The 17,957-nt window shown below is 44.5% G+C and overlaps 1 protein-coding gene and 1 pseudogene across 2 annotated transcripts in view; one reads left to right on the top strand and one right to left on the bottom strand.

Annotated features, from left to right (window-relative positions):
- The first annotated feature begins 1,052 nt into the window (after nt 1-1,052).
- On the top strand, nt 1,053-1,904 carry LOC108528542 (homeobox protein TGIF2 pseudogene; annotated as a pseudogene).
- A 5,245-nt stretch (nt 1,905-7,149) lies between these two features.
- The window catches only part of SPMIP3 (sperm microtubule inner protein 3), a 43,152-nt gene continuing 32,344 nt past the window's right edge, over nt 7,150-17,957 (bottom strand). Inside the window, exon 4 of one of the 2 annotated variants that reach the window (XM_017870385.1) lies at nt 7,150-7,317. In XM_017870385.1, coding sequence (XP_017725874.1) covers nt 7,199-7,317 — 119 coding nt within the window. In that variant the 3' untranslated portion in view covers nt 7,150-7,198. The remainder of the gene's footprint in view (nt 7,318-17,957) is intronic. The other variant, XM_017870384.1, reaches the window with a different exon arrangement.

Below are 17,957 nucleotides of genomic sequence, written 5' to 3'. Positions count from 1 at the left end.
AATAACTGTAGACATATGGTAAGACATTACCATGTCAAAGAGTGTGCAGTAAATCCAACTGAAATTCAGGGACCTTTACCTCAGTGAAATTTCTAGGGGTCCAGTGGTGTGTGGTGTCGAGATATATCTTTTTCTTTCTTTCCTTCTTTCTTTCTCTTTCTCTTTCTTTTTCTCTTTCTCTTTCTCTTTCTTTTCTCTTTCTTTCTTTCTCTTTCTTTCTTTCTTTCTTTCTTTCTTTCTTTCTTTCTTTCTTTCTTTCTTTCTTTCTTTCCTTCCTTTCTTTCCCTTTTTCGTTTTTTCTTTTCTTTCTTTCTCTCTTTCTTTTTTCTCCTTCCTTCCTTCCTTAGAACGTCATTTCAGATTTATTTGTTTCATGAGAAAGAGCATTCTAAAAGCAGTGTAGCCAGCATACAATCACATTGCTGCAGAACATTGAATAAGCTTTTTAAAAATCACAGGGCAGAGAATGGGATGGCAAATTGTTAACATCAGGAAAGAGAGTCCAACAAAGTAGGAATCCAATTTTTTTCCCACAGTGGGGTAATCAGTTTAGGAAGTCCATTCATGATGTTAATTACAACAATGGAATGGAAACATTTCAGTTGATACTATTTTCATATACTTGTTTTGGTAAGAGATATCCTTTCTAAGTGAAGTTTAAGTTGTTTCATCTGACTTCTCCCACAACCGAGAAAGAGACACAGTGCCTGCTGGGCCTCTTTGGATTTTTGGAGGCAACATACTAATTTGGGTGTGTTACACTGGGCCATTTACTGAGTGACCTGAAAAGCTGTGAGTTTTGAGGCCCAGGGCAAAAGAAGACTCCACAACAGGTCCAGGGTGCTGTGCAAGCTGCTCTGCCACTTGGGCCACGTGACCAGCAGATCTGTCAATGGCAGGTAGGGGAGCCTTTGGGTAGGTGAGTCACACCTCCAGCCTTTGATGCCCCATGCCCAGCCTGAGGCTGCATGGGCCCAAAAACCGCTAGGAAAAGTGAAGAGGGGACTCAAGCTCAGAGATGGAAGGACACTTGCCCAGGGTCGTGGCACCAAATGAAGGACAGGGCCTTGCTTGTTCATCTGGATTTTCAGGGGTTGAGTCTGGTACCAGGCCAAGGGGCCTGACCAAGGAGAACGTCCAAGAAGCAATGAGTAGAGATGGCTCACCACTCTCTGCAAGGCTTGCCCCAGGTCCAGCCTAGCTCCTAGGCACCACATTGGACAGTGATCTAGGTGAAGACGAAGGCCTCCTCTCCCTGGCAGGCAAAAGGAAGCTCAGGGGGAACCTATCCAAGGAGTCAGTGGAGATCCTCGGGGACTGGCTGTACTTGCACATCTGTAATGCCTGCCCCCTGGGGCCGGGGAAGCTGAGCCTTTGTGGTCAGACCAACCTATCAGCACTGCAGATGTGTAACTGGTTCATCAATGCCTGGCGGTGGCGTCTCCCAGACTGCAAAGATGCGAATCAGTTTACCCTTTCCAGAGGTAGGGGTGAGGCCTCAGATGTGGCCCTGCCCAGTAGCAGCAGCCCCTCAGGGCTGGCTGTGTCTGTCCCAGCTCCCACCGATGTGCCCTCTCGGTCTGTGTGCTGGGTGCTGCTCCACTCAGGCCAGCGGGGAAAGCCTGCAGCCCCCTTCCCACCTTGGGAGCTGGAGCCCCCCAATACCCTATGACTCCTGGTTGCACACTCAGCCTGCTGACCAGGACTGAGGCTGGAAGCCCCACAGGTGGACTCTCCAACATGCCACCAGCCACATCCCTAGAACAAGACAAAGAGGCTTCAGCAGCTTCCAGCTGCTTCCAGTCCTCCAACTACAGAGGGCTACTGAGATGGAGCTTGAGAAGTAGCAGCACCCATCACTCCCATTCCTCCACACTCCTTTAGTCTCTGAAAATCTCAAGTAGGTGTCTGTCAACAGGGGTGCTCGAGGCTGAAACCAGCAGTCTTGGGTTCCCGTTTGGGTCCCCCTCCATACAGAGGGTTTTCTATGGATCACTGCCAAACATTGGGATCATGTCCTCCGTCCAGTGGTCTTCAGCAGGAAGATGCCAGCTGGCATTGCTGCACTGTGATGGGGGCCCTCTTCTCTGCTGACTCTGACATTTCTCCAGGCCTCCCCTCAGTGAGGCGATGGGAGACAGGCATGGTGCTGCTGCTACTGCTCCAGAGAAACCCTGGGACACCTTTGTTCTGCCTGGTTTCCTGGGCTAGGCTCAGGAAACCTGCCCGGTTCAGGCCTATGTTGGGTCCAAGCTGCCCCTGTGCTGCTCTGTCAAGCCAGGTGTGGACATTCCAAGTTCATAAGCATGAACAAAAGAAAAGAGCAACCCAGCAGATGTAACAGAACTGACTCCAGTTGAGTGTGTAGATTTTTGCTAAACTGTTTATCCCTTTTTGCTGGGGTTTGTATTAATGGCAGTAGTTAGCCCAGGTGTGGGGAATGAGAATGCATTGCTTGATGGGAACTGATGAACTGGGAGTGACCCACCATTGCAATCGGGAATTGTTTTGCAAGGAAATAGTGTTTTTATTTGGGGGACCAGCAAAATCTCTACATTAGTGTAAAATTTCAAATAGTTGTTATATCGTTGGTTTGGTTTACCAGGAAAAAAGGGCAGAACAAAAGTTTAAAAAGAAAAAATTTTGGAGCAGGGCCCTGCCAACATCCTTGGATAGCTTCTCTCCTTTTGAGAGACAACTCTTGGCCTACTACTGGGCTTTAGCAGAGACTAAATGCTTGACTGTGGGCCACCAAGTTACTGGGCAACCCTCGCTGCCCATCACGAACTGATGTTATCTGACCCACCAGGCCATAAAGTTGGGCTTAGCAACACAACATCCAGTTATGAAATGGAAGTGGTATATATGTGATTAGGCCCTAACAGGCCCTTCTGAAGGCACAAGTAAGTTATATGAAGTGGTCTAAATGCCCATGGTCCCCACTCCTTCTACATTGCTTCTTCTCAGCCTGAGTCTGTGGCTTCACCGGGAGTTCCCTATTATCAGCNCGTGATCTCGGCTCACTGCAACCTCCGTCTCCCAGATTCAAGCGATTCTCCTGCCTCAGCCTCCCAAGTAGCTGGGATTACAGGCACCCGCCACTATGCCCAGCTAATTTTTGTATTTTAGTAGAGACAGGGTTCCACCATGTTGGACAGGCTGGTCTCGAACTCCTGACCTCAGATCCACCCTCCTGAGCCTCCCAAAGTGCTGGGATTACAGGCATGAGCCACCACACCTAGCTGTTCTATTATAATTTAAAAAAAAAAAAAAAAAAGAAAGAAATTTAGGGAACAGTATTTGGATAGATCTGTCTAAATAGGGAAAAAACACAAAGATATTTATCCCATGTAAATATTCATTGAAGAGAACCTCAACAGAGGATTTTGTTAATTAATTAATTTTATTTCTGAGACAAGATATGCTCTGTTGCCCAGGCTGGAGTGCAGAAGTTTGATCATAGCTCACTGCAGCCTCAAAGTCCTGGGTTCAAGCAATCATCCCACCTCAGCCTTCTGAATAGCTGGGACTACAGGTGCATGCCTGGCTTATTTATTTATTTATTTATTTATTTATTTATTTAGTAGAGATGAGGTTTTATTATATTGACCAGGCTGGTCTCAAACTCCTGGGCTCAAGCAGTTTTTCCTGCCTCTGCCTCCCAAAGTGCTGGGATTACAGGCATGTGCCACTGCACCCAGCCAACAGAGAAGAATTTTAATAATCAAATGGATAGGATGACCCATTCTGTGGATACCAGTTTCTTTCTCCAGCCAACACTGCATTACCCAACGGGCTCATGAATAAAATAGCCATGGTGGCAAGGAAGAAGGTTACACATGGGCTCAGCGACATGGACTTCAACTCACCAAGGCCAGCCTGGCCCCCAGTATGGCACCATTCCCTGGAGCAATCAGTCAGCTACCTGGTGGCAGGTTGGTTACACTGGATTGCTTCCATCATAGAAGGGGCAGCAGTTTGTCCTTACTAAAATAGACACATACTCTGGATGTGGATTTGGCTTCCTGAACATAATACTTCCGCCAAAACTGCTAACTGTGGACTAACAGAATGCCTTATCCACCATCATGGTATTCCATATGGCATTGCTTTCTGATTAAAGAATTCAAACTTTACAGCAAAAGAAGTGCAGCAATGGGCTTATCTCATGGAATTTTTTTGGTCTTACTATGTTCCCCACTATCCAGAAGCCACTGGCTCGATAGAGCTGTAGAATAGCCTTTCGAAGAATCAGTTGCAGTGCCAGCTAGGTGGCAATACCTTGCAGGGCTGCAGCAGGGTTCTCCAGAAGGCTGCAAATGCTGAGTCAGTGTCCAGTATACGGTGCTCGCTCTCCCATAGCTAGGATTCACAGATCCAGGAATCAAGAGGTAGAAATGGGAGTGGCATCACTCACTCTTACAGTAACCCGTTAGCAAAATGTTTGCTTACTGTTCCCAGGACTTCATGCTCTGCTGGTCTAGAGACCTTAGTTCCAGAAGGAGGAATGCTTCCACTAGGAGACACAATGAACCCGCTGGACTGGACTTAACACTGCTGCCCAGCCATTTTAGGATCTTCATGCCTCTGAGTCAGCAAGCTAAGCAGGAAGTTATGTTGCTGGTTGGGGCGGTTGATCTGGACAAGCAAGGGGAAATTGAACTGCTACTCCACTACTCCACAAAGGAAGAATATGTCTGGGATATGGACCACTTAGGATGTCTCTCAGCATTACCATGCCCCAACCCAATCCAGGCAGGACTACTAATGACCAGATCCTTCAGGAATGGAGGTTTAGGCCACTCCACCCAGTAAAGAACCATGACTGCTGAGTTGTGTGTTGAAGTCAAAAGGGATACAGAATGAATAGTAGGAGAAGGCAGCATTTTATAAATACCAGTTGCAACTGTGTGGCCAGTTACAGGAATGAGGACTGTAATTGCCATATGTCCTCATTTTTTTTTTTTTTTTTGAGACAGAGTCTTGCTCTGTCTCCCAGGCTGGAGTGCAGTGGTACGATCTCGGCTCACTGCAGCTTCCACTTCCTGGGTTCTAGTGATTCTCCTGCCTCAGCCTCCTGAGTAGCTGGGATTACAGGCACATACCACCATGCCTGGCTAATTTTTGTATTTTTAGTAGAGATGCAGTTTCACCATGTTGGCCAGGCTGGTCTCGAACTCCTGACCTCAGCTGATCCACCTGCCTCGGCCTCCCAAAATGCTAGGATTACAGGGGTGAGCCACTGCGCCCAGCCTCATTTTTTAATAAGCGTGTTTGCATGTATACATACATATTTTAGGCAAAAATGTTTGCTTTATTTCCTCTCATTCCTTTATCATATAAGATGTACTGACCTTATATATAGTATTTGAGTATTGTTAATGCTACATCATAGTATTTAAGTTATGGAATATCAGGAGAAGAGTAAACTTCATTAAAAGACTTCACCTCCTCTTCTGGGAGGTAAACACCCTGGGATTAGCGCGTTTTCAGTTGTATGCAGAATGTTAATATCATGTTAGGCAGGATTATGACCTTGTTATTATCTTTTTTGGAAGTTAAGTATGGTTTAAGATGTTTATAGGTGCCAAGTTGACAAGGAATAAACTTGTGATGGTTAATTTTTTTTTTTTTTTTCCGAGACAAGGTGTCACTCTGTCACCCAGGCTAGAGTCCAGTCGTGTGATCTTGGCTCACTGCAGGCTCAAACCCCTCAGGCTCAGGTGATCCTCCCACCTTAGCCTCCTGAGTAGCTAGGACTATAGGCATGTCCCACCATGCCTGGCTAATTTTTGTATTTATTTGTAGAGATGGGGTTTCACCATGTTGCCCAGACTAGTCTCAAACTCCTTTCCTCAAGTGATCCACCCACTTCTGCCTCCCTAAGCACAGAAATTACAGGAGTGAGCCCCTATGCCTGGCCTGATGGTTAACTTTATTTGTTCACTTGATTGGGCTAAGGGATGCCTAGTTAGCTGGCAGAACATTATTTCTGGGTGTGTCTGTGAAGGGGTTTCTGAAGGAGATTACTGTTTGAGTCAGTAGACTGAATAAAGCAGATGTCCTTCACCAATAGGACAGGCATTATCCAATCCTTTGAGTGCCTTAATAGAACCAAAAGATGGAGGAAGGATGAATTTACTGTCTCTGGTTGAGCCAGGACATACAGCTTCTCCTGTCCTTTGACATCAGCACTCCTAGTTCTCAGGCCATCAAACTTGGACCGAGACTTACAACATTGGTTCCCCAGTTTTCCAACCTTCGAACTTGGACTGGAACCACAACACCAGCTTTCACGAGCTTCCAGCTTGCAGATGGCAGATCCTGGGACTCTCAGCTTCCACAATTGCACAAGCCAATCGATCAAAACAAATCCTCATTTCATATATATATATATATACACACACATACATACTCTGTTTCTCTAGAGAACCCTATGATTTAATCATTGATTAGCCCTTCACATCTAAAACTAAGGCGATGGAAAGCTACATGGAACTCTGCATTCTTGGAGAAGTTTATCAATTGATAGGTGTTACTTTGGAGTGAGTGAGGAGGGAGCTAACCAGTATGCTGGGGAACCGGGGGAGGGCAGGGGTCCCTAGAAGCCAAATGTAAGGTTTTTTTCCTTGGGATCCTTACCTCTCCTTAGAGAAGACCCTTTAGCTTTCTGCCTGAGGAGCTGATGCCTAGTTGTCAGGCTTTCTTCTTGCCAAGATAGGGATGCTAACTCCTGTATACAGACTCTCAGTTAATCCTCTTCATCTCCCTAACAGCCCCAGACTACACCTGGGTTTCTCCATCCAGAGCCCCTTGAGGGTCTCCAGTGCTAGTTTTCTTCCTAATTGGCCAAGTCCCCCAGGTTTTTTTTAATTTTTCCCAACAGTGTTGCAATTATTGTGCAGATACAATGATCTTCTTACCTGATCCTACGTGTAACCATTGGCCTAAATGTAAGATAGCTTGCCAGCATCAGCAATAAGAGGGAGGGGCTAAAATTCAAGTTCTTTTAAGGATAGATCTTGAGTCCCTGTTCTAAGCTGACCAACTTAATCTGCAAAGAATTTGCAACATGTAAATATTTTAGGATTATAGCCATCTGTATACACACTTAAATTGAAAGTAGTTCTGCTGCCATTAACTTAGTCTAAAAGAGCCACCTAAGAATGCCAAACGTTATTTTGTTCAAATGCCATGGTTATTTTAGTTTAAAAGCATTTCTTTCAAAGCCGCCTCTCTCTTCACAACAGTAGAGCTCTGGCAGTGAATTAAGTGGTCGAGGATTCAGCGAAACTGTGGCTAATTTCTGGTTCCAATCTGGAATTTAAAACAAATTAAGGATTTATTTAAAGACTACTCGCTCCTAATTTTTAACACACTGTCCTTTTAGCAGTTGTGCACAATAACAAAATAACTTTTGGGGTTTAAGACAAATGACTGCACTTAAAATATGGGAAAAAGAACTCAGTCAAAAGGTTGTTTCCTTGGTTCAGTCTCTGATTAAGAGGCATATTATTCAATTATGCCAAGATGTAAATAAAATGAAATAAATTACATAAATTTGCATGTTGACATTTCATTCTGTACCCCCAAACCTTTTTAGTCTTACCTTACCAGTGCCTTATTTTGATCAAATTGCACTTGTTGCCATCCCTAAATTCTTTTTTTCTCTTTTTTCAGAGGTTTCTTTGTTTTTTCAAATTTTATTGACTTTAAACCTTTGGATTAGAAAAGTTCAATGAACTCCAAAACAGAATAAACAAAGTTAAAAACCATACAAAATCAATCACTATGCTATTTGGGAACAGATATGTATATGGTAAAAACAGTCAATAGCAAAGGCAAGATTAACACAAATTCAGGATAGAGGGTATGTCTGGGTAGAAGGATGGGAGACTCAAAGGCTTTAAGTATATTAGGAAATTATTTTTCACAACTGACCTAAGGGATAAATAAGTATTTTTCTTATTACTCTTTAAATTGGATATGTACAAAATTTTTTTGCAGGTATGATAGATATCACAACAAATAGAAAATAGGTCAGGCGTGGTGGCTCAAGCCTGTAATCCCAGCACTTTGGGAGGCCGAGGCGGGGGGATCATTTGAGGTCAGGAGTTCGAGACCAGCCTGGACAACATGGTGAAATCCCATCTCTACTAAAAATACAAAAAATTAGCTGGGCGTGGTGGCAGGTGCCTGTAATTCCAGCTACTCGGGAGGCTGAGGCAGGAGAATTGATTGAACCCGGAAGGCGGAGGTTGCAGTGAGCCGAGATTGCATCACTGCGCTGTGGCCTGGGCAACAACAGGGAAACTTCATCTCAAAAGTTAAAAAAAAAAAAAAAAAAAAAGAGAAAAGCAAAGAAATCAATGAAGTTCATCCATTTTTCTGTGTTACTTATAATAACACAAACCAGAAACCTGGGAGTCACCCTTAACCACTCTCACCAACCAAATCCAATTAATTTTCACTTCCTACTTCTCTCCACGCCCCCATCACACCCTGGCCCAGGCCACCTGGACTCTCACCTAAAACACTGATATCCTTTCCTCTTCCTTACACTCCTGCTGTAATCCAACCTCCACACAGCAGCCAAAGAAAACACTTTAAACCAGTCTTTCTTCAACTTGAATCTGTTTCACCATCCCCTTTGCTATCAGAAGCAACAGAGTGACAAGTACATTGCCCAAGGTCACACAGCCAGGAAATGGCGGAGGCAGAACTCAAAATCTACTGGTCTTACTTGAGATTTCACATGTCTTATCTACCCACTCTCCTGCCTTGGGTGATCCTGCCATTCCTAAATTCATACCCATTGGTGTTCCCTCGTATTTTATAATCTATAATCTATAATCATTAACAGTTTTGCTTATCTGAAAATAGGAGTTCAAAGAGGGCTTCACTTTAATACAATTATTGCTCAAGGAACCAAAGACTAGTGTTTCAAAAGCATTGTAAAAAAACTTTTTTTTTTTTTTTTTCAGATGGAGTCTTACTCTATCGTCCAGGCTGGAGTGCAGAGGTGCCATCTTGGCTCACTGCAACCTCCGCCTCCCGGGTTCAAGTGATTCTCCTGCCTCAGCAAAGTAGCTGGGATTACAGGTGTCTGCCACCATCCCTAATTTTTGTATTTTTAGTAGAGATGGGGTTTTGCCATGTTGGCCAGGCTAGTCTCAAACTCCTGAGCTCAAGTGATCCGCCCAGCTTGGCCTCCCAAAGTGCTGGGATTACAGGCGTGAGCCACTGCACCTGGCTGCATTATAACAAAACTTTATTATATTATTAGGTGAATATTAGAGTGTATTACATTACTCTAATATTTAGAGTAATTCTCAGTGGTACACTGATATCGCCATCTCAAAAAGAATAATTTGCCCAAGTATACATCGCTTGTAAGAGGTACAGTCCACATCTGACACAGAACAGACTCCAAAATCATTAATCCTTCATTGTTCTAGTCTACATTCCTTAGTGCTTCAACAGTATCTCAAGAAATAAACATTTCTGGATATTAAGAATGGATAACATTTCACTAGCCCAAGGAGTATGACTAGAAATGAAATCTTTGAGGAATTTTAGATTTAATCGAGTGTGATCCTGTCTGTAGTCAGCAACAATATGACTTTTCAAGGTTTTTTATGGAGTCAAATAGCAATGATGGCCTTCTAATTACACTATCTCTGGAAATGTATTAAAGTAATTTAGAAGTGTGAGGAATTCCATTCAGCAACTCTTCGTGATCCTTGTAGGCTGTACGATGGGTTTGAATCATACACAGTTTAGCCAGGTGAACTCAACAGTCAGTGTTGTGAGAACAGTGGGTGTTATCAACCCTGAAACGTGCTACACAGATTGAGGATGCTATGGAAAGAAAGTGTGAAATGATTTTTTGGATTTCCTTATCATCTGACAAAATGTAATTATTGTTCACGTGGATTCGTGGTGGTGACTCCTTTGAAAGTCATTGTTGGAAAATAAAATGAATAATTAGTTGATAACCACAGAGAAACTTTAACCACCTTGCTGAGAATTCCATGTATTCCAAATACGTTAATGATTTCATATAATATCACTCTTTAACAATCAAGAGTTTTTGTTTGTTTTTGTTTGAGATGGAGTTTCACTCTGTTGCCCAGGCTGGAGTGCAGTGGTGCAATCTTGGCTCACTACAACCTCCACCTCCTGCGGTTCAAACAATTCTCCTGCCTCAGCCTCCTGAGTAGCTGGGGCTACAGGCACGAGCTAATTTGTGTGTGTGTGTGTGTGTGTGTGTGTGTGTGTGTGTGTTTTGTAGAGATAGGGTTTCACCATGTTGGCCAAGCTGGTCTCGAACTCCTGACCTCAAGTGATCCACCCACCTCAGCCTCCCAAAGTGCTGGGATTACAGGTGTGAACCACTGCACCTGGCCAGTCTAAGATATTTTTCAAGGATAACTTCGATCATGCATGATTTTTACCTTGTGTGCCGATTTTAGAACTTAATCTCAGTGATATATGCAATTCCATTGTGTTGGTCTTTTACAGATACTGATTATGGGACACGTTTATTCTTGATCAATACTAATAGTAACTAACATTTTTGAAGGCATGGTAATATTACATACAGGCACAATGCTTAAATTCTTTATATCGGTATCTCAATTCTATTAGGTAGATACTATTTTTATCCTTTTCACAGATGAGAATATTGAGCATCAGAGAGCCTAAGGGTCACGCTGTCAGTAAAGGCATATATTTTAGTTTGGAAAAATGAGTTATTTGAATTATTTGGCACTAGGGTGAGTCACACAAGGGTAACTTTCCGCCGAGGGGCCATCTTATCCTCCCAGGCTATAAACTCTCTGAGGACAGCGCCTTCTACATACCCTCCACTGTGTCTTGTACATAGTCAGTGCCCGAAAAATGTTTCCTAAGGAAATCAATGAAATGACGTGTGCTAAGAAATCATCTTAACTGAGGAAGAATTGCTTAAGCAATAACCATGCTCTATCGTGGTCTATATTTAATCAGACACCTCAGAGAACGGAACATAAATGTAAATCCTTGCTAATCTAGATATATCTTCTGCCCTGAAAATCTGATCAAACACTGGCCTAGGCAGGGCACGGTGGCTCACGCCTGTAATCCCAGCACTTTGGGAGGCCGAGGCGGGTGGATCACCTGAGGTCAGGAGTTCAGCTTGGCCAACATGGTGAAACCTCTTCTCTACTGAAAATACAAAAATTAGCCAGGTATGGTGGCGGATACCTGTAATCCCAGCTACTCGGGAGGCTGAGGAAGGAGAATCGCTTGAATCTGGGAGGTGGAGGTTGTGGTGAGCCGAGATCATGCCACTGCACTCCAGCCTGGGAGACAGAGTGAGACTCCATCACAAACAAACAAACAAACAATCACTGGCCAAATCGTTAGGATAAACAGCCTATACCTTTGATAAACAACTTAATATTCTTTCTCTTATTCTGTGAAAAACTCTTCCCCAAGGAATCCTTGTCAGGCCTCTTGCAGACCAGCCCTTTGCCGGCCTGTTGTTGTTTATAAAATCATTGCCACCTACGCATCTCTCAAATGTAGATACGTCTGCTAACTACTACACTGCTAACACCCGGCATCTGCTGCCTAAATCACTGCTTCTCAAACTTGGCTGCGCTATGGAATTATCTGGGGAGTTTTTTTTTTTTTTTTTTTAATATATTTATGTAAGAAAGTTGACAATTTGACAATTCAGATAGGAGAAAAAAAAATCACCTCCAATCTATTCCTAAAATAATCACTGATAACATTTTGTTATTCTTCTAGAATTTTAACACATATATAATTTTACCTTTAAAACCATTGTTATTTTATAACTTTTCGAATTTAGCAATATGTTACTAAATTGTTCAATTTCTAGATCTATGTAATTTTTTTGTCATTATTATACTTTAAGTTCTAGGGTACATGTGCACAACGTGCAGGTTTGTTATGTATGTGAGATGGGTGTGCTGCACCCAGATAACTCGTCATTTACATTAGGTATATCATCCTAAGCCGTATCCGCGGTCCCCTCTCCCGACTCCCCCCACAGGGATAGGCCGTGTGATGTTCCCTCCTGTGGTCCAGGTGGTGTGGTGTGGTGGCAATTCCCACCTATGAATGGATCATGTGGGTATTTGTTTTCTGTATTGTGAATAGTTTGCTGATTTAGGATGATGCGTTCCAGCTGAATCCATGTTCCCGTACAACAGGACACAAACTTCCTTTTTATGGCTGCATAGTATTCCATGCGTGGTATCATGGTGCTACACATTTCTCTTGGATCCAGGCTCTGTACGATGCGACATTTGGGTTGAATTCCAAGCCTGTTCCTATTTGGAATAGTCGCGCTTGCAACTAAACCACGTCGTGCTTGGGTTTTGTAGTAGAATAATTATATAATCCTTTGGGTATATCCGCCGCCGTAACCTAGGGATGGCTGGTGTCAACATTCGGTATTTCTAGTTCAAATCCTTGAGGCAATCCGCCCACTGTTTTCCAGCAATGGTGAACTAGTTACAAGTCCACAACGCGAGGTAAGAAAGTGCTGGCTATTTCTCCACATCGCTCTCCAGCACCTGGTCTGTTGCTGAAGTTCATTTAATGATTAGCCATTTAACTGGTGTGGAAGATGGTATCTCATTGTGTTTTGATTTGGCCATTTCTCTGGAGCCAGTTGATGGATGAAATTGGTTTTCATGTGTCTGTTTGGCTGGTATGAAGCTTCTTTTGGAGCACGAGTGTCTGTTCACCCTTATCTCCTTTGCCACCTTTTGATCGGGGTGTTGTTTTTTTTCCTCTGTATAATTTGATGTTTTTTATGATGTTCGTGTGATTAGTAAGCCCTTTGTCCAGGATGAGTAGGATGGCACAAAATTTTCTCCCATTCTGAGGTTGGCCTGTGTCACTCTGGCATGGTAGTTTTTTTGGCTGTGCAGGAGCTCCTTTGTTTAATAATAGATCGTAGTCGGGGATTTACCAAAACGATTGATGCCTGGGACCCCCACTTAACCGTCCCACCCAGAGATCCTGATTTAATTGGTTTTGGGTATAGCCTGGGCGTCCAGATTTTTTAAAACTCCAAGCAATGTAACCAAAATTAAGAATCTTGGCCGGGCGCGGTGGCTCAAGCCTGTAATCCCAGCACTTTGGGAGGCCGAGACGGGCGGATCACGAGGTCAGGAGATCGAGACCATCCTGGCTAACATGGTGAAACCCCGTCTCTACTAAAAAATACAAAAAAAATTAGCCGGGCGAGGTGGCGGCGCCTGTAGTCCCAGCTACTTGGGAGGCTGAGGCAGGAGAATGGCGTGAACCCAGGAGGCGGAGCTTGCAGTGAGCTGAGATCCGGCCACAGCACTCCAGCCTGGGCGGCAGAGCGAGACTCCGTCTCAAAAAAAAAAAAAAAAAAAATCTTTAACCTGGCCAGGTGTGGTGGCTCATGCCTGTAATACGAGCACTTTGGGAGGCTGAGGTGGGCGGGTTGCTTGAACCCAGGAGTTTGAGACCAGCCTGGGCAACATAGTGAGACCCTGTCTCTACAAAAAATACAAAAAGTAGCTGGGTGTGGTGGCGCGTGCCTGTAGCCCCAGCTACTCGGGGGGCTGAGGCAGGAGGATCACTTGAGCCTGGGCTGTCAAGGCTGCTATGAGCCGAGATTGCACCATTGCACTCCAGCCTGGACAATGGGAAGGAGACCCTGCCTCAAAAAAAGAAAAAAACTTTAACCACTGCAATTTCCTCCTGACTCTCCACATTCAATCTTCGCCCCATGCTGCTCCCCACCCTGCCCCTCCTTTTCTTCTTCACAGTTAGAGTAACATTTTCAAAATGAATTTTTAAAAATTTTTTATTTCCATAGGTTTGGGGGGAACAGATGGTATTTGGTTACATGGTAAGCTCTTTAGTGGTGATTTGTAAGGTTTTGGTGCACCCATCACCCAAGCGGTATACACTGACCCAGTTTGTAGTCTTTTATCCCTCACAAAATGAAATTGTAACCATTACTTCTGCCCTCCTTGAAACTTTTCAACAGTTTCCCCTTATTCTCAGACTAGAGGCCAAACCCTGAATATGACCTGTAACCTCTTTCTTACTCTGGCCTTGCCGTCCCTCCACCACACCCTGCTCCATGATCCCTCCTGATTTCTATACTCCAGCACACCCTTATTTTTTTTAGTTCCTCAAACGTGTCATGCTCCTTCCTGCCACAGGGCCTTTGCACATGCTGTACTCGCTGTGAACCTGTTTCCCCACTCTTTGCCCAGTTAACTTTTGGCTTATCCTTCAGCTCTTGGCTCATCATTTCCTAAGGGAAGCTTTCTGTGACTTACTGTACGCTCCTATACCCCCATATAAACTCTGCTTCGTAGCATTTGAGGCAGGTAGACTTTTATGGTTATTTACAGTTATTTATTTTTTAGAGTTGGGGTCTTGCTATGTTGCCCAGGCCGGAGTGCAGTAGTATAATCATAGCTCATGCAGCCCCAGACTCCTGAGCTCAAGTAATCCTCCTGACTCAGCCTCCTGAGTAGCTTGGACCACAGGGGCCACTATGCCCAGTTAATTTTTAAATGTCTTCTGTAGAAGTGGGTTCTCACTGTGTCACCCTGGCTGGTCTCAAACTCCTGTCCTCAAGCTATCCTCCCACCTCGGTCCCCCAAAGTGCTGGGATTACAGGCATGAGCCACCACTACCATCCACGGTTATTGAGTGTAGAAATCTTGTGTCTATTTTTGCTTCACGTGGTATTGCTAAAACCTGGCACATTGACTGGCACTTAAACAGGCCTTCAAATTATTTACTGAAGGGATACGTATGAGTAAGTGAAAGTGTTCTTGGCATCAAATATATCACCAAGTCCAGTTGATGCCACCCCCAAAATATCTCTGGAATCCATTTACTCCTCTTTATCTTCCCTGCTGGTCCCAGCCACCATCATCTCTGGTCTAACGCACTAAATTGTTTCTCAGTGGTCTGCCTGAGAAACTCTTCCCCTCCATTTTCCCCTCCAAACAGTGTCTTAACAGCAGCCAGAGGGCGAGCATGGTGGCTCTCGCCTGTAATCCCAGCACTTTGAGAGGCTGAGGCAGGCAGATCACAAGGTCAAGAGATTGAGACCATCCTGTCCAACATGGTGAAACCACGCCTCTACTAAAATACAAAATTAGCCGGGCCTGGTGGCACGCGCCTGTAGTCCCAACTACTTGGAAGGCTGAGGCAGGAGAATTGCTTGAACCCAGGAGGTGGAGGTTGCAGTGAGCTGAGATTGTGCCACTGCACTGCAGCCTGGGCGACAGAGCAACACTCCGTCTCAAAAAAAAACCGCAGCCAGAGTAATACAAATAATGCCATTAAAATATAAGATGTCACTCTTCTGTTAAAATCCTTCAATGTCTTACTAGTGCTCTTAGAATAAAATCCAGTTGCCTGATCCCTCTTAACTCGTTACCCACCAAATGACACTGGTCTCCTTTCTGTTCCTCAAATATGCCAAGCCCTTCCCAGCTTCCAGGCTTCTGCACTTCCTGTTACTTTTGCCTGAAATGCCCTTTATGTGACTCATTCTTATTTTCAGGGCTCAGCTAAAATTGCATAGACATTTTCCCTGACTGCCCTATTTAAAGTAACTTCCTTTAGCTATCCTCATCTCCCTGCTTATTTCCCATATAGCACTACCACAATCTATGATTTGAAAAAAAAAAATGCACTTGTCTATGATCTATATTCCCCACCAGAATGTCAGCTCTGTGGAAGCAGGTATCTTATCTTCCCTGGTCACTGTACTCGGCAGATAGCAGTGTCTAGTTCATAATAGTTGCTCAACAAACAACTAAATCATACTGGGGTCACCAGCTTCCAGCATGGACCCCAATGATTCTCGCCCCTGGTATTCATGCCTTGTGTAATCCTCTGCACACTGCTTTAGAGCTGACTGTATGTGACTAACAGGATACATCAGAAGTGACAGTGTATGACTTTTGTTTTCTGTTTTTTGAGACAGGGTCTTGCTCTGTCACTCAGGCTGGAGTGCAGTGGCATGACCTCAACTCACTGCAACCTCCACCTTCTGGGTTCAAACATTTCTCCTACCTCAGCTTCCTGAGTAGCTGGGATTACCGGCATTCACCACCATGTCTGGCTAATTTTGTATTTTAGTAGAGATGGGGTTTCACCATGTTGGCCAGGCTGGTCTCGAACTCCTGGCCTCAGGTAATCTGTCTGCTTTGGCCTCCCAAAGTGTTGGGATTACAGGCATGAGCCACTGTGCCTGGCCAAGAAGTGTCAATGTGTGACTTTTGAGCCTGGGTCATAAAAGCATTGCGGTTTCCACCGTGGTCTCAGATTGCTCTGTCTAAGGGAAGCTAACTGCCATGCTGTCAGGACACTCATACAGCCCCATGGAGAGACCCACATGGAAAGGCACTGAGGTCTCCAGCCAACAGCGAGCACCAGCTCAGCAATCACGTGTGTGGGCCCCTTGGAGGTGGATCCTCCAGCCCCAGTCAAGCCTTCAGGCAAGACTGCAGCCCCACTGACATCTGACCGAAACCTTAAGAGAGACCCTGAGCCAGAATGCCCAACTGAGCAGTTCTCAAATTCCTACCCACAGAAACCATGAGAACAACAACAAAAAAACATCATTAATGTTTTCAGTCATTACATTTTGGAATGATTTGTTACTCAGCAATAGATAACAAATAGACATTCAATGCGTAATTCAATAAATGAAGGATGAATATATAAATAAAATCATCTCTAGAATTGGTCTAGCTTCAAACCTCACTAAATAGGGGACTGTCTGAAGCTGTTTCTCCTCTTATGGTCCCCAGGCTGCACCACTTTCTGGTACCGTGTTTTAATTGTCCCTAGATCCCAAGTTGACTACATCTCTTCTGCCTAAATCCATTATTTCTATCAGAAGCATCACCAATTTTGCACAAATGAGAGGGTGCAGAGTTGTCTTTCATTTCTCTCCGTTTCTTTTCTGTTCGCACTGTCCTTTTCACTCCAAATGCTCTGCCATATGAGTCTTCTTTCCATTTCCCCTGTAACCTCCCTCATTTAATTGAAAAGCGTGGGCTTTGGAGGGTAACATATCTCCGCTTGAGCTGGACTGATGACTTACCAGCTACTTGCTTGAGTAGACTTTTAAAGTCTCAAAGCCTGTTTCCTCTTCTGCTAGATGGGGCTAACAATAATTCTACTACTACCTAGTTCACGGGGACTGTTACCACTAATTGCAGCGAGGAGTGTGTACACGTACGTGTGTGTGAGTATGCCACTTAGCGCGGTTCTAGGCACATGGCAGACATCCTTAAATCCTAACAGCTGTCCTCAACAGTGGACTTTGATTCTTCATCTTACAGAGGAGCAAAAGGTTCAGAGAAGCTAAGTACGTTGCCCAACACCACGTAGCTAGAACGCTTCAGGCATGCAGTGTTGTGATGCCTGAATCTTGTCCAATGCTTCATGCCGCTCACACTGTATCACTGCAACAGTGAGCTGCTCTTCTCACCTGCAGTCCATGCCTTCTCCAACCCATCCTGAGCAGAACTGACAGACTCATGTCCTCTAAAGCTGACTGGGTCACTCCCTTGACTGTGATCCTACAATGGCTCTGGTTGTCCAAATTCAGCTTCCCACACTCCTTCAGCTGCTCTTCTGTTCGGGTATTCTCTCCTACTACTCTGCCAGTCCGCATGTCATCTTTCACTGCCCCTTCTACGCTGCCCAGTCAAGCCAGTATTTGCCTCACTGGAGTCCTCTCCACTCCCGTACATGCCTCACCCANGAGGGCGAGCATGGTGGCTCTCGCCTGTAATCCCAGCACTTTGAGAGGCTGAGGCAGGCAGATCACAAGGTCAAGAGATTGAGACCATCCTGTCCAACATGGTGAAACCACGCCTCTACTAAAAATACAAAAATTAGCCGGGCCTGGTGGC

The sequence above is a fragment of the Rhinopithecus bieti genome, unplaced genomic scaffold, assembly GCF_001698545.2.
Source record: "Rhinopithecus bieti isolate Rb0 unplaced genomic scaffold, ASM169854v2 scaffold_5132, whole genome shotgun sequence".
Taxonomy (NCBI): domain Eukaryota; kingdom Metazoa; phylum Chordata; class Mammalia; order Primates; family Cercopithecidae; genus Rhinopithecus; species Rhinopithecus bieti.
This window is presented reverse-complemented; position numbering and strand designations above follow the sequence as displayed.